The sequence below is a fragment of the Grampus griseus genome (assembly GCF_964374135.1).
Source record: "Grampus griseus genome assembly, chromosome: 12".
NCBI lineage: Eukaryota > Metazoa > Chordata > Mammalia > Artiodactyla > Delphinidae > Grampus > Grampus griseus.
In genome coordinates, this window is record NC_139006.1 from 31,708,927 (window position 1) to 31,733,403 (window position 24,477).

A 24,477-nucleotide genomic window follows, 5' to 3' on the forward strand; every position below is an offset into this window, starting at 1 on the left:
TACTCCTGAGTCTCTTCCCTGAATGAGTAAGTTTGGGGGATAGGTACCAAAAATGTTCTATTCCTCTTTACGTCAACAGCTGTGATTAAAAGCGGTAACAGTAATAATGCAGCTAACAATTATCAGGTGCTTCCTTGGTGTCGGATGCTAGTCTAAGCAGCTGAAGCAGGCTGCCCAAGGTCACATGGTAGGAAACGGTGTAAGTGATGAACAGCGTCTGGCAGTCTGACCCCAAGCCTGAGTAACTGGCAAGTACACTTTATACTGGCTACTCACTTTAATAAAATAAAATGGGCAGGTCCCAAAAGAAATTACAATGGACACCCAGCTTCAGTGTTGAAGAGTAACAGGGACAGGTGTGTAATGGAGCCCATGGAAGCCTCAGTTGCTGGATCCTTTGGGGGTTTTGTTTGTTTGTTTGTTTTTAATGGGAAGCTGACGTCCAGATTTATATCTGAAGCTTCTTGATTTTGAAATGTTGCCACTTATTTCAAGCTTTTTTCTAAAAATCCTATTGGTCTGAAAGGTCAAGGGCTACATTCTCAAGGCAGGCTCTTCATCTCATTTCTCTTTGTATCACTAATGCCTATTGCGTTTCTGGCACATAGTAGGTACAAATACGTTGACATACTGTTAAAAATCCTTCCATTTTATCTTGGCCATTTGGTAGGAATTCATTAATTTATTGAGCTACTACAGTGGGCAGACACTACTCTGGGCACTTGGGATACAATAGTGAAGAAAAGAGAATAGTAAAGAGAGAGAGAGAGAGACTATATTTTAGTGGAAAAAATAGGCCAAAAAAAAAAAATCAAAAGCACATAAAGTTAGATGAAGTATGTGGGCTTGGAAAATAAGGAGATGGCTTGCTTTGAAATGAAACTATGCTACTCAGAGCTAAAGAAAGATGATACTTAGAAAGTCAGATACAACAGCCCATGCTTCCTAGTGCCATACTGGTCACTACTCCACAAATACATTACACATACGTAAGCAATTTAAAGGAAAGGGTATTCTTGAAAGAGAGAGTGCTCTCTTCATAAGTGAAACAATACAATCTTGCTCCTTGGCTTGAAAGGGAGTATTGATCAGTAGTTAGTGAGTCAAAGGTTAATAACTCAGGCCTGATTACTTCTGTTACCAGACGCATGATTGATAGTGTCCTCAGGCTCCCTGTAAATACAGGAACCTCTTTTTGATCGCTGTTACTGAGAACCAAGGAATTAAGCTCTTCTCTCACAATTTAGTTGTAGGGGGCGGGGGTCGTCTATCTCCTGCATCAGAGGGTGAGTAGCACGAAGGCTCCCATACAGAGGGTACAGGGCAGTCACCAAAAATGCAAACTTGGAGCAACATAAATCTAATTGGTAATGTATGGTAAAACACTATGATAGGCAACTCTTTTGCTCTCGTATATTATTATTCCACGAGACCACATGCTGAGTTAATGGAACTTCTCCAGTTTGCTATGGAAAGGGATATAATTTCGGATTGCCCAAATGGCACAATCTGGCTCTTGCTCCCAGACAGCTGCAGGGAGCTACAGACAGGACAGCTACACCAGGACCATCTAAAAATGCACAAACCTGGCCCCCACTTCTCACCAAATCACGTATATCTATTTAGTTACTCATAATAGGAGTAACTATAGTCAAGGATCATGTTTAGAAAAGAAAACACTCCAAAGACAAATGCAAGTTTGTACCTTCAAGTAGCCTTTAAAATAATGTGCACAGCTCTTAAAACCGGAAGAAAAATGTTATTTTCTCATTGTCTGTATATAAAAATTAGATATCACTCATGCTGCTCTTTTAGGAAGAAACAATATTTTCTTTGTTAGCCAAGCCCAACACAGATCTCATGCCAATGCAGTTTGCTCTTCGCATGGATGCTAGCCAAGAGGATATTTCTTGAAATAAAGTCACAATCTGTTGAAAGCCTTGCAAGTCAATTAAATTAGGAAACAAGTAATCTTTATCACATAACTAAAGATAAAAGTATGAGGAAAAAATGACTGAAAATAAACATGCAAAAAGCACACTACTCAAATCTCCCCACTCGTAAAGAAAACCATTTGTCAATGGATCCATTGCAGATAGTCACATTTAAACAAATAATACTTCTCCTAAATATGTGTCAGATATCAAATCATCTCACTTAGTGGAATATTTTTGTCCACAGAAGGAAACTTCCTAACGGTCTAACATTTTCGTTTAGTTAATAGAAGTCTCATTGGCCTTGATCTTGCATCAAATAGATGAACACTGATAGATTGACTAACATGAATTAATTAACATAGATATTAAATCTAAAATGCACATAGTGAGAAGCCTTCAAACCTCTTTTGATCCAAAGGAAAATTATAATTGCATTTATAGACAGAGTCAACATTAGCAATAATAGTGACACCAATGTATACAATTGGAAGGTTTTTTTAAATCTAGAAATAAAATTGTTTTTAAAAGTCTACTGAGATTTCCTTTTTGGAGACTCTCCAGCTGCGCTTTAGCTCCTGTGAAATGCAGTTACTAAATACATTCTCGATAGTGTCTGAGAATTAAGATAATATATTTTACTTTTTTTAAATTTTCCCCTTCTGTTTCATTTTAAAATTTTTTTTTAATTCTCCAATAGCTCAGTAGGTGAATTTGGCAGACATCAGGCATATGCCTATTATCAGCAAGTTGTACCAAGAATGCAACTCCGCTGCTGACCTCTCCTAGCCATCGTCTTTAGCCATTGCCGGCTGAGACTTCCCATCAAGGACAAATACAAAGAACGGGAGGCTCACTCATCCAGTCCTCCAAAACTTGAAACAACAATCAAGCGACGGTGGTCCTACGCTCCGTCGGAAAACCCAGCTGCATATGAACCCCCCACCCCCACCCCAGCCCAGGAGACCTCTGCCCCTTCGGCGCGGTGGGTTACCTGCTGCCTGGGTGGCTGGCGGCGGCCCGGGGCGCGCAGCGCGGCTCGGAGCTGGGCGGCTGGGGGCGCGCGTACGAGTGGTAGGCGGTCAGCACCACGCCGCCCGAGTCCTCTACTTCCATCGTCAGCCGCGCATGTCTCCGCTCCGGCCCGAGAACAAAGGCGGGGACCAGCATGGGCCAGCGCACCGGACCGGTCACCGGCGGGGAGGCGCGGCCCGTCCGGCTCCCAGGGCAGAGGGGCTCCTCCCGCCGCTGGGCTGTCAGGGGCGCGGGCAGGCCGCCCCGCCCGCCGGCCGCCGATTAGCCCGGATTCAAATACACGCCCACCAGGCCCCCTGGGGTGGGGTGGGGCGGGGAGGGCGAGGCGGGGCGTCGGGGTGCAGGCGGCCGAGGACGGGGGAAGTGGGGTGTGGGATCCCTGCGTCTAGAAAACTGGAAACCCGCCGCGATGCTTAGGGGCTCGGGCTGGCTGCTCTAGTAAAGTTTTGCTTGCTTTGTTTCTTTTCCTGTTCCTTTTCTCAACCCCCAGCCCCACCCCTTCAAACGGGAGGCTTGTCCCATGGCTAGGAACATTTCCTGCTGGGCAGCCCGAAGTCAGAGAAAGAAAGGGCGCCTGGGGAGCCCCGGCTGAGAAGCAGAGGGGCCGGCTCCAACGTGCGCGGGCTGGCGAGGAAAGGAAGAAGAGGCGACGCCGTCTCATTGAAAGCCTCCACATCAAAAACTGAAGAACCGGGTCACGTTGCTGTTTACTTAGTCCAGTTCCAGTCAACGTGATTTCCTTGCGGGCAGGTAATGCCCTCTTACGACAAGCAGGACACTTCCCTCCCTCACCCTCGGTGCCCCAACCATCAGGGTCTTACCTCACTCCCACATCCCTTTCGTCCTCCCCATGCCGCTCAAATTCACATCCTGCTTTCAGCTGGCCTGCAAATTAGACTTGATCGCTCTGGGAAGAGAGCCTGTTATTCCCAGAGGGCTTTATTGAGGGAGGATCTGGGGTCTGGCAGGGAGGTGGATAAAAGGGGGCATAGTCAGACATCTGGGGTCTGAAGTACGTCTTTACCTCCATCAGACTAACAGCACATATGGAAAGAACATTCTTTTAGCCAATGAAAAAGAGAAGCAGTAGAATGCTACATAGAGGCCCACCCCGACAAGGCATTCTACCTTCTGCCTCTTACGCTCAGCTGGGAGCAGGCGGACTGGAAGGAGAACTGAGTTCACCCCTCGCTGAGGGGTGACCTGGATCCTGCTATTAACATCTCAGAATCTGTTTCTGTATCTGTGAAACGGGGAGAATAATATTCTTCTCGTGGGGTCAAAAGCATCAAGTACATGCTAGCTCTCAAGAAATGTTGATTCCCTCTGCTGCTTCCTTCACATTCATCAAGAAAGGAGACATTTGTTTTCACTGCACTTCCAGAGATTGGGAAAGCAAAAAAAAAAAAAAAAAAAAAAATTCATCCAAAATGCTTTTTAGAAAATGTTTTGTTGACTAAAAGGGTGGGATAATAATAACATTTACTAAAATACTTACTCGCTGTGTGTTGGATCCTATACATTAGCTCTTTAAACAACTCTGTAAGGTAGGTAGTATTATTATCTCAATTTTCTGAATAAACAAACTTGGGAAGCATCAGTGTATGGATTGGGCACAAAGAATGCTTCATTCTCCAAAAATTGCAGCTACAAAGAGGCATCTGTTTACCGACTGTGTTCAATGCCAAATACATTGAAACTAAGAGAATACTTTCTTAAAATATGAAATAAAGAAATAGTATAAGTATTGATACACGTCCAGAATGCCTCATCTAAAGCCTTGGAATGGGATATGTTTTAGAATTTATAAATATTTTTTACTTTTAAAAGGTAATTTGGTGCATGCACCATTTAACATAGAACACCTCCTGTCCAGTGCGATTTGGGACAGAACCCTGTATTCAAATATATTATTCCTTCAGCAAATAAATGGACCCTAAGTGGGATAAATAAAGTCTGTTAATACCCTTACATTTATGAAGGTCAGGTTTGTCACCACACAAGTTTTGACACTAAACTTTTAAAAACGTGTAATTTTACAGCTTTTTGAATTTTGGAATCACCATAAGGAATTATAGTAGTGGAACCTTTTCTGGGCATGGAATTTCTCCTTGGCATTTTCTGTTTGTTTGTTTCTGAACTACAGACTCACAATTTTAAACACCTGCAGGGTACTTCCTTGAAAATATTTTTTCCATAACTCATGTGCGATGTTGCAGAGCTCTCCCTCATGCCAGCTGCAGCGGCTCTCCGCTTTCTCTTGAGTATTCATATTTTAGACACCCTGGAGTCCCTTGGGGTCCTCGCTCCAAACAGTGATCACATCTGTCATTTTTTTCTCATTCTTTCAATTCTATTCCCACCACCACTGTCCTTGTTCTAGCGTCACCGTCTCTTTCCTGGGTGACAGTGAGCTTCCCTGGACACAGGTTACCTTCAATCACCTTCCTCTTCAACCCTCCCCGACATTCAAAGTGCTGGGAAAGTGATTTTCCTAAAACATAGGACCTCCCCTTTTCAAAAACCCTCAGTTGTAACCCACTTGCTACAAAATTAAGTCCAAGTTCCTTAGAATAGGTTCTCATTAATCTGTTTTGGTCACCTACTACTTTTTTACTCCCAAGTCTCCATGGCCCACTTACACCAGCCTGTCTTGCATTCTTACCTTTGCCTTTGCTCTTCTCTGTCCTTTCCTGTCTGGAAATCCTCAAAACCCCCTACCTACCCCCACGAAGCCTTCTCAGGTGTTCCAAACCAAAGGAACCCCTCCTTCTGCCCTCCTGAGGAAACTGCTCTTTCTCCTGCAGTGGGGACCACCCCACTCTGCCCTACAGTGAAAGCACAGTCAGCCAGAGCCCTGTGTGCGCTGAGCTCACGCCTGGCTCCTGTGCACTCATCACACGGGGCTAACAGGGCAGAGTGGTGTTTCCCACCAAGCCCAGATGTGGCCACAAAATCTCAGAATGGAGCCCACAGCAGCAAGGTAGATTTGAGATGAAACTATGCTAGGATTGTATTACTATTTTCCAAAACATTAGTGTCTTTTCCTAAGTTGTAAGCTATTGAAAGTGCTAGTGTCACATTTTTATCTTTACATCCCAGAGCCCATGTTTTGCAGAGTTGGCACTCAGTAAGGAATCTTGTTGAGTGAATATATGAGTCAATGAATGACACAGTGAATGAGATAGCCCTCTTGAGTGCGATAGTTGCAATTATCAGGGTAGCCAAGGAATTATTATAAATGATTCATTTATAATAATTCTCTATGGCACTGCAAACTAATAAAAAGTTTCACATGTATGTATTAATATTTTTTGAGTGTGGATATACGCTGTTGACTTAATAAACGACAACTCTTTAAGCATTCGTGAGTTTTCAAGTTTCATAAATGTGGTAGAGAGCATGTATTAGATTTTATAGAATACACTGTACAAGATATTCACCTTTTGCCCTTCAGATCCACTTGCCACCCTCATGCCCCGGCTTGGTGCCAGTGGCTCACTTTATGGTCTGCATCTGTGAGCTCTCTTGCCTCTGGCTTCAGATAGGGTGCGATCAAAGAGAGGCTCCAGCAGAAGATCTAGAGGGAGATGGAAAAACCAGGTTGGGTATTTATTTCCCAGGCTTCTTCTCTATTTTGCTGCCAGCTGGTTCCTTCTACCCAAGGCCAGAGCTCCTAACTGCAGCCTTCTCCCATGCTGCTCTCTCTGGATTCCCGTAACTCTACCTCCATCTGGCCCTTCATGCCTAGGGGTGGTAACAGCTTCTGCTTCATCACGTAATCCCTCCTTCTGCCCTCCTGCAACATCCCTGTTGTTCCTTCACCCCACCCACACCTTTACAGACAGTCCTTTTAATAAACTCTGCTCATTCACCTGGGCTGAGTACCCCATCCCTTCCTGCCAAGACCCTGGCTGATAGGTAGCCCCTTGAGATCTGGGCAGTACCCTGTGAGCAAAAGCATTAGCACATCTGCAGTCAACTGTGCGAGGACTCACACTATGAGGGATAGGTACACACGATAAATAAACTCATGTCAGTTCAGGTGCTGTGTCGCCAAATAAGTTCAGGTCTGAAAGAGTTTTACAGTCAAATGAGTTCAGAAAAGGCTTCCACAGCCACATAGCACAGGGAGATCAGCTCGGTGCTTTGTGACCGCCTGGAGGGGTGGGATGGGGAGGGTGGGAGGGAGGGAGACACAAAAGGGAAGAGATATGGAACATATGTATATGTATAACTGGCTCGCTTTGTTGTGAAGCAGAAACTAACACACCATTGTAAGGCAATTATACTCCGATAAAGATGTAAAAAAAAAAGAAAAAGCTTCCAGATTTGAGAGCTTTTTGGATTTCGGAATTACAGATATGGGATTGTGGACCTGGTAGCATTTGCTTACATTTTGTGGCTTGCTGGGAACCACTGGGCTGGGGGATGACAGCCCAAGACTGTGACCGCTGACTCGGCGGTGAACAGGGACCCTGGGAAAGATTCTCCATCTGGGAACTGGGCTGATAGATTGCCCTTATGGTAGACAGTAGACATTCAGTGCACAGAAATAGCATTTTCAGTTTACTTAGACTAGGGGCAACAGTAGAGGGAAAATTCTCGTTTGCTGCACTGCACCGCTCTGGTGGTCACTGCAGTGCCCAGCAGTGGACTGAGAACAGGAGACCTGGGTGTCAGCACCAACTCTGCCACAACAGAACACCCGGACCTGAGCAAGCTTGAACTGCAGACCTGTTTCCTCACATGTAAGAGAAACAAAACAGCCCACATTTACTGAGTACTTACCATGTGCCTGGTTCTGTTCTAGGCATCAGAACACCAATCATGAAACACTCACAGCAGCCTACTGAGATAAATATTGTTAGCATCTTCATTTTACAGTTGAAGAAACTGGCTTTAGTAACTTGCCCAAGGTCACCCAGGCTAGGACATACCAAAGCTAGGGTTCAAACCCAAGGAGTCTGGCTCCCTGAATCCAGGCTCGTAAGTATTATAGTTCTCTTTCATAAAACGTTTGTTGAGATTCAAAGCCCATTCCTCCTTTATAATATAATGAGATGGGTAGGATTTATGCTTCTTTGTGGCAACTTTCCATAAACCTGTTTAAAACATTGGAGGATAGATATCACTAGCATATAATAATGACAATGAAAATGTAATAAATGAAGAAGGAATTACACGTATTTTCAATGCACAATAATAAGGAGTTCAAAGTTTATGTTTTATTTATATATATATATATGTGTGTGTGTATATATATATATATATATATATATATATATATATACACACACATATAGGTATATGCAGTTCACTAACTGCTCTAAGAATGTGTTGAAGGTTAATTCAGTATTTCATTCTGCCTTGTAAATTTGTCAGTGGAATCACATATATAAGGTATTAAAGGGTAGTGACATACGTGATCTACAGGTGCACAAAGACTCTGCACTTTCCAAATAAACAGAGGAGGCAGAGTGGTAGACCAAAGAGGGTCAGACAGAGTTGAGTTTGAGTTTGAATTCTGAATTTGCTACCTACTCTCTGTGTTAATTTTTCCCTGTTTTAATTTCTTAATTTGAAAAGTGGGGTATCTCCTCCAAGAGTTGAAGAGCATCTTGAGAACACCAGTCATGGTGCTAAACATATCATAGATGCTCAGCACATGTGGGTTCCTTTCTCTCTTGTTCACTATCCCCTGTCCCCTGTCCTCTACCTCAGCCTTTACAGAAGCATCATTTGAGTTCTACCTTCAAGACTAAACAACCTGATCTTCAGAATTCCAAAGGTGTTTCAGAACCTATACTGAGGGATGAGTCAGACTTAATTCACATAATGAAGCTTACCTGAGAAAGCCTAACAAACTCTGGGACCCAAGTGTAAGTGACACGGCAGTAAGTATTATGTAGTATGTAGATATTCCAGCATATTCAACCCCACCAGGAAAGGCAAGAAAACAGGGCATTTATGCAAAAGCTTAACATGGACAAAAGAAAAGTGTCTCTTGTGGCTTTGGCTGCTTATCTGCTAGGATAATGGTTTAGGACCAGAAAAGGAAAACAGCTGTAGCTGCAGGAGTCTTTGTAGCCGCTGCCTGCCATCCTCTCAGCAAGAGGGTTTGAAGTTTCATAGTTACCGGCCCTATCTTGCAAGAAATGAAGGCACAGTTCTTACCTACCTAGAGAAACATGTGCATTCTGTCAAACTCCACCTTACATACATTCACCACTTCCCCCAAATGCTCTAGAAAGACTGGGTAAAATTAGGGGGAATTAATGCAAAATTTCATTTATGTAAAGAGAAAATACTTTAATGAAACAACTATTTTAAAAGTATTTAGAAAGTAATGAGTAAATTCTTCATCATTGAGTCAGCTGATAAATCTTGAATTTCTACCCTGAAATAGTTTTTAAAACTTACTGGCACTAATTAAATTATACAAATTTATTTTCTGAGTGCTCTCAAGAGGACACAGAATTTTTAGACTACTCTGATTTTCCTATTGTTCTCTTAGCATAAAGATTAAAAGATCTTTAAAAAGATTTTAGGGCCTATTTTCCTTCAGTAATTGTTCTGAGTTCTATGATCAGTTTGGTAATCAGGTTAAGCAGACTATGTCACCATGAGAGCCTGTCAGCCAGGTCAAGACTTGTGTTTTTTATGTGATGGACATAACTGAGCCACTAAGTGACATAACTGAGTGACTTAGGTGACTTTTACAAATAAACTGAATCATTATTGATTGGAAATGAATCACTACTAATAGAGCCAGGCAGACTGGTGGAAGGGAACAGACATGAAGTTACTGTCCAAAAAGATCTGCATTATGGAATACTTTCTACAGTGCCATGCTTTGCAGTTATACAAAGGCTATATCCATCCATCCATCCATCCACCCTAAGAACCTACAATCATCATTAGCACCTATAATGCTAAGCACTAAGAATATAAAAATGATTAAGAGTTTGAAAGCACAGTCCCTGCAAGGGGTAGAGGCGGGGGATGGAGAGTAGGTCATCACAGAACCCAGAGGAGGTAATGCTAGAGATAGGTCTTAAAAGATAAATAACAATCGGCCAGCTCAGGAGTAGGTGAGTGCAGTTGCAGGGGATGAGAAAAAGAGCAATTCCAGAGAGATAATAGACTGAATAAGAGGCCCAAAGAAAAGAAACAATTTGGCACATACAGGAAAGCAACTTTAGTTTAGCTTTGCTGGAGAATAAAGTGTAAAGGAGAGAAGGCTAGAGATGAAGCTAAATTACAGAGGCCAGGCACTGGGGGGATCTGAATGCTGAGTGAGAAGTTCAAATGGGAAATCCACTGTAGGTTCCCAACAGCACAGAATCAAGGTCTACTTGTGCTTGTAGATGGTCCTTCCTGGGTTCTGCGCAGTGTGGTCTTAACTCTTCTGAGTTACATCTCCTGTGCTTCCCAGCCTCCTTTAGAGAAGAGTATACACTGAAGCCTGGGAAAGAAGAAAGCCAATTATAAATGTCCAGATGCTAAGCTCCAGATAGAATCCTAAGACAAAGTCCAGATGGATTTCAAACAGTTGTTGAGAAGAACTTTAATAAATTATGTAAGTGCCTGAGAGGGGAAGCTGAGGAAAGGGATCTATCAACCCCCTCTCTATGTTACTAGCTCAATCTTAGTGATAAGCTACCTGATTCATTCAGTCACCCTGGGCAGTACAGATCACCTGACCTGGAAAGTGATGGAATAAGGATACTAGGTTTCCACTGAGTTGGCGAAGAAAGAACACAACAGTGAGATGCTTAGGGAGAGATGTGGCATGTAGGGCTACCAACAGGGAGGGAAGATTTATTATGAGAGTTCTTTGGTTGCAAACCACAAAAACATTTCTGATTCTGAAACAAGGAAGAATGTTTTAGAAGGGTCATGGGAATATCACAGGATTGTGAAGGTCAAGCTGAAAACAAGACTTGGGGCAGGAATGAGAACATAATCTTGCCAGAATACAGTCTTGCCTCGGTGCTTCTTATAAAATTAACCAATTTTAACTTTTCTCCCATCCTTGCTTCATTCTTCTCAGGATACAGACTTCCAGAACATTGCATCAGATTGTCTGTGCTTCAGCTGCATGCTTACCTTCCACTTGGCAGTCCTTGGGTGTTAAAAGTAATGGTCTGGTGACATGGCCTTCAGGGACCCCGTTGCCTTCTGTAAGGGTCATGGGTGGTAAAAATATCCAATAGCTGAGAAAGGAAGGGGTTTCACAGAGTGAGATAAAGAAAGAACACACCTGCCCATTGTGCAGTTTTGTCTAGATGTGGCAAAGGTTGGGAGGGGGGTCTTATTTCCTGAAGTTTACAATCAAATGGACCTGTGATTTTGTGATGAGAATAGCAAGGTTCAAATCCATATTGACAAGTCAGTCCTCAAATAGGTCCCAAATTACATCATTCATTAAGATTTACATGACCTGAACTGAGTCACCTGAATCCATAGAAGAATAATTGAAAGTATAATTTTAAAGTAAGTTAATCATGGATGGTTAAAGGATGGTAGAAAGAAAGCAGTGTTTGAAGCAGGACAGACATGCCAGTACACCCTATTTCTTCCATTTAGTGCCATAAGACTATAAGCCTTTATTTAATCTCTTTGGTATCTGATTTTTCTCATCTGTAAAATGAGATAGCATTTAACATACAGCATTGTTGGCCAGGATTTAGAAAGGATAACTTGTAGGATCACTGCATACATAATGTTCAATAAACATAGGTTCCTTTTATTATGCTATGCTTCCAAGACACTGTTATTTTTCCTTCTACTTTGTTAGCAGTACCTATTTGAGCTTCCAAGGGAATTCAATAAACTCTAGCCACCATTGCTAGTCTTATAGCAAAGACATTTCAATATACTCCAAAGACTATAAATATTTCTTCAGAAAGGGTCATGACCGTAACAGAGCCATCCTTTGAAACTGAGCAGGCATAGGCAGATAGTGAGAACTTGATGTTTGTTTATCAGTTGAAACATTATTCAGTGATGTACCTAGTTATTATTATCATCCAGTTCAAAAAATTCACAGAAAGCCTGACTGCCTTGGCATCACTAGGCCAGAATACTGGCATGGCCTCTGAAGAGGAAGTCTTGACTCACAGCACTGGCATTCCGGATCAGTCATTTCTGGTTGGGCTCTCAGAAGGCTGCTAGCAGACTTAGTATAGCATCTGGTACAAAGTAGGCTTATATAACTACTTAATGAATAAGAAGCCCTGGTCTACTCAATCCTTGCTTTCTACATCTGCAAATATAAGGTGAAATTACAGGACTGCTACCTTACTGTGCCTTTCCCAAAAGAGTGGGAGGACTCGAAAGTCTTAGGACAGCAGTGCAATGGACCACAAAAGTAGAGAATGGGATGCTGTGTAACTTATCCCCTGCAGTTGTGGGATGCAGCCCTGTTAGAATGGCTTTAAGACAGGCGGGTCAGGCTAAATTAAATAATAGTTGTAGTAATAAAACTTGTGTTGAAGGGAGAGGACAGTTCTGATCTCTGCTCTGTCACCTGCCAGCCATGAGATGATATGCATACACAATACTTATTCATATTTCTTCCTGAGCCCTTCCTTTCAGGAATCACCCTAAGTGCCTTCATACAAGGAACTCTCCTCAGGCCTTGTGGTTTGGATTGAGCATACCTAGCCCTCCTTCCTCACTCCCCTGGGACCTCTGCCAGATCTTCATAACAAGAATTTTTTCATTCTCTGTAAGGATAGTGCAGCCCTGCAGTTGCAAATAGCCATCTTACTACCACAAAGCTTCTCTGATATATCTTGAAGCCAAGGAGAAGCAGAGATGCTGGGGTGATTTTGAACCTCTTTCCTAGGCACGTCTGAAGCAAATACTACTGCCTTTTCTTGTGCAGCTTAAGCTAGTGTGAGTTGGGTTCTTATCACTTGCAACCACAGAATAAGAACAGCCAGCATTCACGTGGCATTTAGTAAATGCCACGTGTTACGTTAGGCACTTGACTCTCAGTTTCATGTGGTAGCACTATTATTATCATCCTCTCCATTTTGAGAGGGGAAATGGGAGCCCAGAGAGGTTAACTCATCCAAGGTCACAGATCTAGAAAGAGATACAGTTGGGATTCAACCCAGGTAATCTGGCACCAGGGTCTAGAAACTTAGCAACATCACCATGCTGCCTCTTAACTGCCCAAACAAATATTGTGAACTTGGGCAAGGAATTCACCATCTCTAAGCCTCCAACATAAGGAGCAAATAAACAACATTTTATCAGAGTGGGCTCTCAGTAAATAGTAGTGATTGTAGTGCTTGCAATTATTCACTACTTCATTCCATTTCCTTCATTCTGAGTGGTGCTTGGTGGGTGGGAATAAACGAGTTTATTACAAAACAGCTTTGAGGATTTGGGGAAAAAGTTGGGTTCTAAGAATCATGATAGTCTGTTCCCTAAAAGCAAGTAACAGTTTTGTTCATTTCCACAGCGAAAGAATGGACCATCAGTTTGGACCTGATGACTTGATTGTATCTGTCCCTGTTGCCATCACATGTAGGAATAAATGGTCACTTGAGGCCTGGCTATTTTTTAAAAATCCTCTCAAAGTGACTGAAAAGAGGCTGAAGATGATGAGATACTTGAGAAAGAATTATTATACACTTAACCGCAGTGCTTCAAAGGTTTAGAATCCCTTTGTTCTGAATTCATTTCAACGTGCTAATGGTGGAAAGGGGTATATTTCCTAAAGTAGATGAAGTCCTGTTATCTACAGATCACAAATCTGATCCAAATGAAATATAATTCTAAAGGTAATTTGATTAGTAGCAATTTACCTTCAGGTAACTGCAGTCATTTAGAGTCTGCTTCTTTTATGATTTTCCCTCCCTGCAGCTTCCCCATTCTTATTTGAATCTGTTTTCTGCAGACAAAGGACAAACTAGCCACTTCCCTCTTCTTGGCTGGTTTGCTCCCCCAGGTCCCCCTGGAGAAGAGAACTGTGCTCATTTCTGGGTACTGTCACTTGGCTGTGGGTTTTAAAGGGAAAAATCACCCCGATTTATCTCACTAAATATAAATTAAACATGTTTATAAATATATACCTTTCTGCTATATGCCAGACACCATTCTGGGTTCTGAGGATACAAATATAGTAAAATAACACTATGAAATTTATTCATATGTTTTCTTTTTTGTATTTCCTAATATGATGTTCTTCCTATACAGCCAGAGGTTTCAAATGCTTTAGTGTGGATTCTCCACAGGTGAATCTGGAATAGACAAAAGTGCGACATGGTCTCAAGGCGAGTGGATGACACACAGAGATCAGAATTGTCCTCTCCCTTCAACACAAGTTTTATTACTACAACTATTGTTTAATTTAGCCTTACGCTCCTGTCTTCAAAGCTATTGTAACTGGGCTGCATCACACAACTCTAGGGGTATAAGTTACACAGCATCTTATTCTCTACTTTTGAGGCCCAATGGCACTGCTCTCCTATGCTTTTGAGTTCTCCTATTTTTTAGAAGAAGTCACAGTGAAATAACAGTCCTGTAATTCCATTTTACATTTGCAGATGTAGAGACTGATAGAGGTTGTTATAGCTGGAAGAGAGAAATGGCTAACGCTTTACTTTGACTTTCAAGACTGGCTCTTGAAGGATGTTCTAGATATATTAGTCAAGAGAACTAGGCTTCCATGACTAGAGCTTGGCACTTGAGTTTCCTAAATTCTAAAAACTCCCCATTAATCTGAAAAACCAAAGTTTGGGAGACTGAATGTGGAGATTTTTAAAGCTACAGACTGTGATGTCAAGAGAAGGGCAGCACTGCTTCCACACAGAGGGGACTTGAAAACTCCATGGCTTGGGAGAGATGTCAAAGAGAGAAGAGAATTATACTCAAGAGGAACTATCCAGTCTGCCCTTTCCTGGGTTAAATCTCTGGGATGCAGGGTATCATGAGAGATAGGCTTGAGTACTAGAGGATGGAGAAGATTACGTGCCATCCCCACCTGAAAGTCTGGGATGAGGCAGTCCTGCAGAGAACCTGAGATGACCCACGCCTCCCAGAAGCTATCACGGAGGGCATGGGGGAGATCAGTAATCTCCCATGTTCCCCAGTAAGTACTGACTAGCAAGCTCTCAGAGGAATCATTATAGCTGAGATGAAAAGACCTTATGGCAGAGGGCCTCAGGGTTGACGGCCCAATCTGGGGAACAAAGAGTAGGTCTAGCCAGGCCACAGGAGGTCTGCAGGGCCAGCGAGATCTAAGATGGGTTCCTAAGGAGCATGGGGGAAATGTCAGAGCTCCCGACAAGCATTGCCTTTGTGGACAGAGTGAATAAGGAGTTCCTCCAGCAGTGGGGGCAATATGGACAGCCACGCCGGCCCCTTAACCGAAGAGTAAAGCAGATGATCAAAGTCTAGAGGACAGCACAAAACCCCTACAATGTTACATAAAGCCTCCTGTACCCAGACACAATCTCAGGATCAAGCAGAAGGAGAAGGAGAACCAGGGTTCCATCACCACAGAGAAGAACCGTGATGGGAAGCTGTGGCGTGAATTGACTGAGCTTAAATTCTGAATTTAGTAATTTCCTAATAAAGACTTCTTTCAGTCGGAAGATACTGAATGTCTTTGAAGTGACAGAATAGAACTAAGTTGAGTAAAGGTAGACTTTTTGTACCTCTGACTCGTGACTGTATTTGAAATGTAAAACCCACTGTATGAAGATGAATGAGATAAAATTCCTGCCTCAAGAACTTTATAATCTAGGGGTGTGTTATAAGGTGAGGTATTGAACCCAGGAGTTTTCTGCCCTATAATTTTGCATATGATTGATGTTGACATTTTATGAATAAATACATTTCATGCCTTAATTTTGCATATGATTGATGTTGACATTTTATGAATAAATACATTTCATGCTTATAAATTGGGCCTGGGGGGGTGGCTAAAGTGAGAATAGAAAAAGGCTATAGGGCCAGAAGAGCTAACGTTCTACTGCAGAAATATGATGCCAATTGAGAAAAACAATTGGATGAAAGCCCGCTAAAGGACAATCTAAGTGATCACTAGGTTGAGGAAGATGCTCTATGGAAAGAAATATTAATATGATAAACTAGTCAGGAAATGCAAACGCTGAGAAGGAACAGAAATGAAGTCTATCAGTTTTTTAAAAAATATTGAAATCATCATAAACCATTATTCAATCTCACTCCAAAAAAAATTTTAAAAATGAGGTAGATAGCTCCAAGGAAGGTCTGATTTATACTGGCAATTTTCTTGACCCAATAAATCCCACATGATATCAGAAGTGACAAGATTCCAGGTACTTTGTATTTTATGTGCTAGGGAGGTGGGCAAAGTTCATACAGTATGTTTACTGGTGTTGCCCAGGAAATGTCCCAGCTATGGAGGATCTGTTTTCAGAACAGACCCCAGTCAAGAAGGGATTTTCCTCCAAAGCACCTTAAAATTAGACACTGAGAAAACCCAGATGCGATGTAGAAGAATGCTTATTCCCCAGTGAAATCCCAGGCACAGAGACACCGTCCACATGGAGGAGGCTTGGGAAAGGCTCAAAGAGCTGCAGCCTTGCCTGCACTCCTAGGTCAGACAAGAGAAATCTTACAATTTAGGGTAGGGTTTGTCAAAAAGGTAAAAAAATGGCTTTACTTTGTACCCAAGATTTTGAAGGAAGCAGCAGACATCTTATGACAGAACGGATTTTGAATTATGGCAACAACTGGGGGCATGTAGCAGAAGAGGTGGCTGGAGCCAGCAAGGCCATTTAATCACAATAGATAAAGCACTGTCATCAATTTCTTGGCAAGGAAGAAACAGACACTTGTATAAAAACACATTCCGCTTCCTTTATAGTTACTTTTACATGTTCTAAATTGTAAGAGGTCTTATTACAGAGTATGGGTATAGTCATTCTCAACAAATGCTTTTGATGTTTCCATAAAAATCTAAGTTAAATATGCCCGTCTGCATGGATCCTGACTGGTTATTAAAGTCAAGATTCTGGTAAGGAGTGGCAAGGACTTTTATTTTTTTGATGAGCATGCTAAATGGGCTATGCTTACTTATGCTTTTACAGCTCCTATGCTCTAAGATCTTTCCAAGGTGTACAATCTCGTGGTGGTTTTGAATCTCTTGCGTATCTCAGCTGGGAGATGTGATTCTCTCCATGCACTCCTTTCTAAGTCAGCATATAAAGTCCCCATACTTGTGTCAGTGATGTGCTGCAGTTGATTTGTACTGGCTCATAAAAGATGATTATTAAGATTTTAGGAATTCTGTGAGCCAGTTTTTAGACACAGCTGTTATTACATAAACTTACAGTTAAATAAATCATATTTAAAACAAAGGTAAGAAATACTTTCTAATTATTTTATTACACTTTACTATTTTTTATGCCTTTGAGGCTACTTACATGTACTGTTCCTGTATAGTGGAAATAAAATATAATGGTGTATTTGATACACCATTTGTATTTGAGATACTGAGAATCTCTTCCCAGTTCTCCTTTCAGTGACATTATGTCTGCTGTGTGAAAGTGGCCTTGGTGAGGGGTATTTACACCAAGGGAATTAGCAAACTACTATAAATGAGGGCTTGATTGTTTGTTGATTGCCTAGAATGTAAAAAAATGAAGGTGGAAGTGTTTATGATATAGATTAATCCTAAAATTATGCAGTATCCATAGCCATTCCATTGTAAATAACACAAATAAATGAAGAAATATCCTTCCAGTATTCAAAAACTATTTTCTGATTCAGCAAAATGACTCATGTCATCTACAAAAGAGTGACATTCCAACCTATGTCTTGATTGTTTCTCTGTTGTCTTGTTGGTTAACATAAATGCAAATATCAGTCAACATTCATGTCCAAACTACACTCATTCATCAGTTGTTACCAAAGGTTACCAAGAGATACATGGGTTAAGCAAAAAAAAAAAAAAAAAACAATAAAAGCATTTTATAAGAATCAGTGGCTGTATGGAGCTTAAAATAAAGGGCACAGTTATATTTATTATTATTTATAAATTGTGTGGTACAAATCTTATATATAAAATTTATAATAAGCTTATTTATAGAACAAGTACATTCTTTTCCAGAGAGACAATTGTCACTTATCAGCACACCATTACATGTGCCTCTCTCTCATCTAGGAAAAGTGAGCGATTCGTTCAATTTTTTTTTTTTGTTAGTTTTGTTTTTACTCTTAGAGAAGACAGTTATCTCTCTTTAGTGAGAAATGTCCAATTTTATATCTCTACCTTTTGGCCCTTTGTTGTTTTCTACAGTGTCACAAGGAGCTTGGCTTAAGGGCTACTACAAGGAAAGAGAAGGCAATAATTACCTTTCTATTTTCTTTACAATTAAAATTTTATTACAGTTTAAGGATGAATATGTACACACCACATTATCTGTGCTATTCAAACGTAGTCCAAAAAGTATTAGTGTGGCTTTGAAATTATTTTTATGAGTTTGAAAAGGATTTAAGTTTGTGGTGTTAGAAAGAAAATAACAGCTTATTTACTTATTACTTTTTAAGAAAATGGTATGTGCAGTGGTTAAAGGCATGGACCTGAGAATCAGAATACATGCATTTTAAACCCAAATTTGCAAACTGCCAACTCTGCTATCTGTTTAGATAGCCTCTCTGTACTTTAGTTTCCCCATCTATTCAATAAACATTAGAACAGAATCTACTGCATAGGGTTGTTGTGATAATTAGATGAATTGATATGTGTAAAGCACTTCACAGTGCCCGGCACACAGTAGAAAGTTTGCCATTTTCATTACCACTACTATTACTACAATTGTGGCTGCAACACAAAGTAGTCAAATCATTGACTTACAGATACTAAAGTAAACTGTACAAAGAGTACCTGATCTTAGATTCACTCTGGTGCAGAAAAATTGACTTACCAATGATCACACAACTTTTAGTGTTAGAACCCAAAGCAGGTGCCACATCTCCTGATAATCTGTTCTCTTGTTAAGCTAAATGGTTTCTTTACGAGCTATACTTGAGGATTTATCTTAACTCGTTAACTAGTCAATTTTTTTTTTTTTTTTTTTTTTTGCGGTACGCGGGCCTCTCACTGCTGTGGCCTCTCCCGTTGTGGAGCACAGGCTCTGGATGCGCAGGCTCAGCGGCCATGGCTCACAGGCCCAGCTGCTCCGCGGCATGTGGGATCTTCCCGGACTGGGGCATGAACCCGTGTCCCCTGCATCGGCAGGTGGACTCTCAACCACTGTGCCACCAGGGAAGCCCTAACTAGTCAATTTTGAAGAGCTATATGGTTCTTTATGAAAAAGAATGCTTTTGTCTAAGTGTATTAGGATGCTTTACAGCTGCACTGTCCAATATGGTAGCCACATGTGATCACTAAGCATTTGATTTGTGACTAGGGTGTTTGAGAAGTGCTGTAAGTATAAAGCACACACCGGATTTTGAAGACTTCATATGAAAATAAAATGTAAAATGATCATTAATAATTTTTACACGGGTTAAAAGTTTAAATTACAATATTTTGAATACATTGGGAAAAATAAAGTATATTATTAAAAATAATTTCACCTGTTTCGTTTTACTTAATGTGGCTTCTAGAAAACTTAAAATTATATATATGTCTCTCAAGTGTGGCTTGTATTAGATTTATATTGGACAGTCCTATATAAGATTACTCTTCATGTCTGAACTTGAAAGCTGAAAATATTGCTTTGTTTAATAAACCAGGAAGTGTTCTCTACCTTAGTTCAGCACATTATTATCCACCCAGTCATCCAAGCCAGAAATCTAAGGAGTATTGTTGATTCTTCCCTCTTCCTCTACCCCATACATAGTAATGGTTGAATCATTTTCAAATCTATGCCAATGTCACCATTCCTTCTACCAGTGCAGTCCTCACTATTCCTTATATGGACATTGCAATAGTCTTCACACCACTCTCCCTGACCACCAGTCTTGGCTCCCCAAAGCCCACCTCCTACATTGTCAGATCACGCCACTCTCCTGAGCATGGTCCTTCTATTGGTCCCTATTATCGTGTTCACTAATGGCACATCCACCACCACCATCACCCCCTGCCCTCTGCCCCGTGGCCTGGACACTGCTTACCTGTCTCATCTCCTTTTACATGCTATATTAGAATTGATATGAAGAAATTCTTAAGTATGTACATTTTGTTAGGTATTGGGTTGTGGTGGGTGTGTGGGGAGTGGAGGAGAAGGGAGAGGAAGATCTGGGCAATGGTATGAAATGATCACTTATATTTATAAACATTAATTTTTTGAATGAAATAAAAAACACAGATTCAACATCTAACTGGATGTCCTGGCCAATGCGTTAAAACAAGAGGGGAGAGCAATCTATACAGTTTTATCAAACACATCTTAATGATAATTCCTCCCATTTCCTCAGGACTGTGACCTCCTTAAATGAAATCATGTATGAAAAGAGTTTAATATAGTGACTGGGACATAGTATTCATAAGCACTTTCTATCCCTTTGCTCAAATCTCACATCTACCAAGCATACCTCCCCCCGAATCATCATTAAGTCATTAGGTAAAAGCCCAGGAGGTGAAATACAAGCTTCCAAAAATATACATAGTTTAAGCAAGGATCACTTTCCAGGTCACAAAACCACTAATTACTGAGGAACTTAAACGTATGTTATCACATAGAACAACCTTATTTGTTGAGGATAGTGAAGAGAGAAAAAAAAGAGCCCAGCAAGCAAAGTGAGAAATAATTGGGAAAAAAGGGAAAACATGTTTCATGCCTGCTTCTTTACTGAAAAATTAAACAAACAAGAAAAAAGAAATAATGTGAAGGACCAAGTTATTTATCTCTATATTTCAAAAAGCATATACCATAATGTATGGAGCTACCTTAGAGAATCTCAGTTAGCATTAACCTGAAACTTTCATCTTGTTGATAGGTGATTTGCTTCAGGCTAACATTCTCAATAAGTATCCTGCTCAATAACTATCTTCGTTCTGTCTAGTGAATTCTAAAAATTAAAAAGTAATTATATAAATGACTTAAACACTTATGTAAACCAATAATTATGGAAACATCATTGGCTCCATGATGAAAGTTACCATCTTTAATAATTCTTAGACTTTTTTCTTTGGAGATGTAGAGTCACTTTTTTTAAGATTATAAGAATTTTTTTATAGTCATTACCCTTGTGACTTAAAAATATCTGTATTCAGGGCTTCCCTGGTGGCGCATTGGTTGAGAATCCGCCTGCCGATGCAGGGGACACGGGTTCGTGCCCTGGTCCGGGAGGATCCCGCGTGCTGCGGAGCGGCTGGGCCCGTGGGCCATGGCCGCTGGGCCTGCGCATCCAGAGCCTGTGCTCCGCAATGGGAGAGGCCGCAACAGTGAGAGGCCCGCGTACCGCAAAAATATATATATATATATATATTTGTATTCAGACTGTTGGATTATTTGAAATACATAATTAATATTTATTTGTACTGTTACCAAAATGAAGATGCATCCACACAATTGAACTTCTCTATTATTTATTATTTAGCAGTTGGTCAAAAACAAACATTCTGATAGGTTCTGTTGTGAAGTTGCCTTTATTTGTATAGAATCTGCAAGTCTGAAGAATATTTAGAATCTGTCTAATCCACCTTCAGACCCAATTTAGGAATCCCAATCATCAAGAGGTTTTCCCTTTTGCTCTCAGATCTAATTCTTCAGACTTGTTTTTTTTTTTTTTTTTTTGCGGTACACAGGCCTCTCACTGTTGTGGCCTCTCCCATTGCGGAGAGGCATGTGGGATCTTCCCGGACCGGGGCACAAACCCGCATCCCCTGCCATCGGCAGGCGGACTCTCAACCACTGCGCCACCAGGGAAGCCCCATCAGACTTTTATATAATGCTTGGGAAGCCTTTAAGCTTTCTGTAAGTTCAACTACCAAAATGACAAGGCTGACTAATTACCACACTAAGAGGCTGATTTCCAATGTCAAAATTCCCCACTTTCAGAGAATTCCAGCACAGGGTGGTGCTCGCTTGTAACTGGATTAAGATTACCCAAGTTTCTGGAAGACTTTGCTTGTCCTGCTCCCACTTGGGCAAGGCAAAATGAGATCAGCATTCTTTTCTGATTTTTACAATTCATGTTTTTCAATATAAAAGGTCAAAAGGATTCTGATCTAAAATTTACAAACTATTTTTGTAAAATTACATAGTGGTGATTGCCACACTAGAAGTCTCAGCTCTTTGAGGATGCTAAAATAAAGAGACTGTGTTGCTTTGAATTTTTTCCTATACTTCCTAAACTCTTCTGTGTTTCTAACATCCCATCTCCCCATCTGCTCTCCAATCCCAATCTTAATTCAGGGAAAGGCAAACCATGGCACATGGGCCAAATCCAGATCGCCACCTGTTTTTGTGGATAAAATTCTTTGGAACACAGCCATGCTCATTTGTTTCCATATTGTCTATGGCTGCTCTCTTGCTAAAACAGGAGAACTGAGTAATTGTGACACAGATCATATGGTCTCGGCAAGCCTAAAGTATTACAATCTGGCCCTTTAAGAAAACATTTCTTGACCTTTGTTCCGGCAGGATCACTGAGTCAGTCCTCTCATACCTTTTTCCTCACAACACATATGTGGATGAACAAGTCAAGGGAACTATTCCACTTTTTCATAAACATGGCATGTACTTTCATGTCATGCAAATGTTCTGTTTTCTAGGAATACCTTCCTTCTTCACCTTAACTTTGTTGTGTTCCTGCTTATCCTTAAAAACCCCATCTCTGGTGTCACTTCACTTGCAATTCTTTTCTTGACTATCCCATGAAATAAACTATTTTGTATCATCTTATTCTGTAAATGCATTTGTCAGACCTTATCTTTTAAGAATACTTTTGTGTCCACAAGTAAATCAATAAATTCATTTGGAGAGAACCGATTTCTTTACCATATTATCTTACCATACACATTCATAGTATCCATTTATTCAATTCTTCTTAAGAGTTGTTTTGATTCTTCTTCTAGTAATAGCACTTTGATGCAGAGAGAGTCTCTCATTAAACTTTGCATTTAATTGCCTCCAAATCCCCAATCCAAGACATCCCACCACTTCCCAGCTGGCCCAAAGCACAGTGCCTGGCTTACAGTGTAAGATAAATTCTAAAAGGATCAGAGATCAAATGTAAAAAATGAAATTACACAAGTACTTAAAAAATTGGGTGAATTCCTTTATAATTTGGTAGTGATAAAAAACTCCATAACTATAACTCAAAATTTAGAAGGAATAAGAGAAAACATTGGTAAACGTGATTACATAAAATCTTAAAATTAAAGACTTTATAGATAGGAAAGGTACCATAAGTAAACCAAAATGAAAAACTGAGAGAGAAATATTTGCAATTTCTATCACAGGAAAAGGGGTATTATGAATATAAAAAGATTTTCTAAACATAGAGAAGAAATAATCCAACGCCCTATTGAAAAATGAGCTAAAGATATTAACAAATTACAAAAAATGCAAATAATTCTTATATAAAAAATGCTCAACCTCATTCATAATAGAAAATGCAAATTAAGCTAGAGTCAGATATTTCTCACCTAATAAATTGACAACAATACAAAATCTGAAATACGTTCATAAAACCTTGGGGAAAAGGGATTCGGATGTTGCTGGTAGGAACTGAAAATGGTACAACCCTTATGGAGGAGAATTTGGCAATTCCCAGCAACACTACACAGGCATTTATTTTCTAACTCACCAGTTTCATGTATAAAGATCTAACCAAAGAAACACTGGCAAAAATACTGAAAGACATATGTAGAAGTCTATTGTTTATGCCACTGTTTGTAACAGAAAAGACAGGAGCAACCTGAATGTTCATCAATAGCAGACTGATTGAGACCACAATGGAGAACTACACAGTTTTAATAAGGAAGGAGGGATACCTGTATATACTACTGTGGAGAGATTTCCATGATATACTGTTAACTGAAAACAGCAAAGTAGAGAAAAGTACATATGGCATGTGTGTATAGCATTCTTTAAGAAATGTGGACAGGGTATGAATATATACATTTGCGTATACTTTTTTTTAAAAGGCAGATAGCCATTTTAAGTGAAGACAGAGTAAGGGAGACCAAATTTAATCTCATATCTAGGAAACTGAGCAAATATGTCAATATGAAGTGATACTTTTCAGACACTGGAGAACTGGCAGCTCAGGAGTTTTATCCCTAAGAGAAAGGAAACAAGGCAAACACTGGAGGCAGCTTCCAGGTCACAGTTCAGGGAAAGGGAATCCAAACATAGCCTGGTGATTTTGATGAATTGAAGAAATAGAGATTGGAGTTTAGAGAGGCAAAGGCAGCTAGAATTTGTGAGCCAGAATACCAGAGAAGTAGCTTCATAGAGAAGCAGCCCAAAGACTTTCAGAGGGGTTCACCCCTATCCTTGGCTGAGTATTGATGTGCAAATACATAAGAAGAATTTAC

At 40.6% G+C, this 24,477-nt stretch overlaps 1 protein-coding gene across 1 annotated transcript in view; it reads right to left on the minus strand.

Moving 5' to 3' along the window:
- ARHGAP28 (Rho GTPase activating protein 28) overlaps window positions 1-3,065 on the minus strand; it is a 149,339-nt gene extending 146,274 nt beyond the window's left edge. The window contains exon 1 of the mRNA XM_082667716.1: window positions 2,929-3,065. Within this exon, the coding sequence (XP_082523842.1) occupies window positions 2,929-3,050 (122 nt within the window). The 5' untranslated portion in view covers window positions 3,051-3,065. The remainder of the gene's footprint in view (window positions 1-2,928) is intronic.
- Between the last annotated feature and the right edge of the window lie 21,412 nt (window positions 3,066-24,477).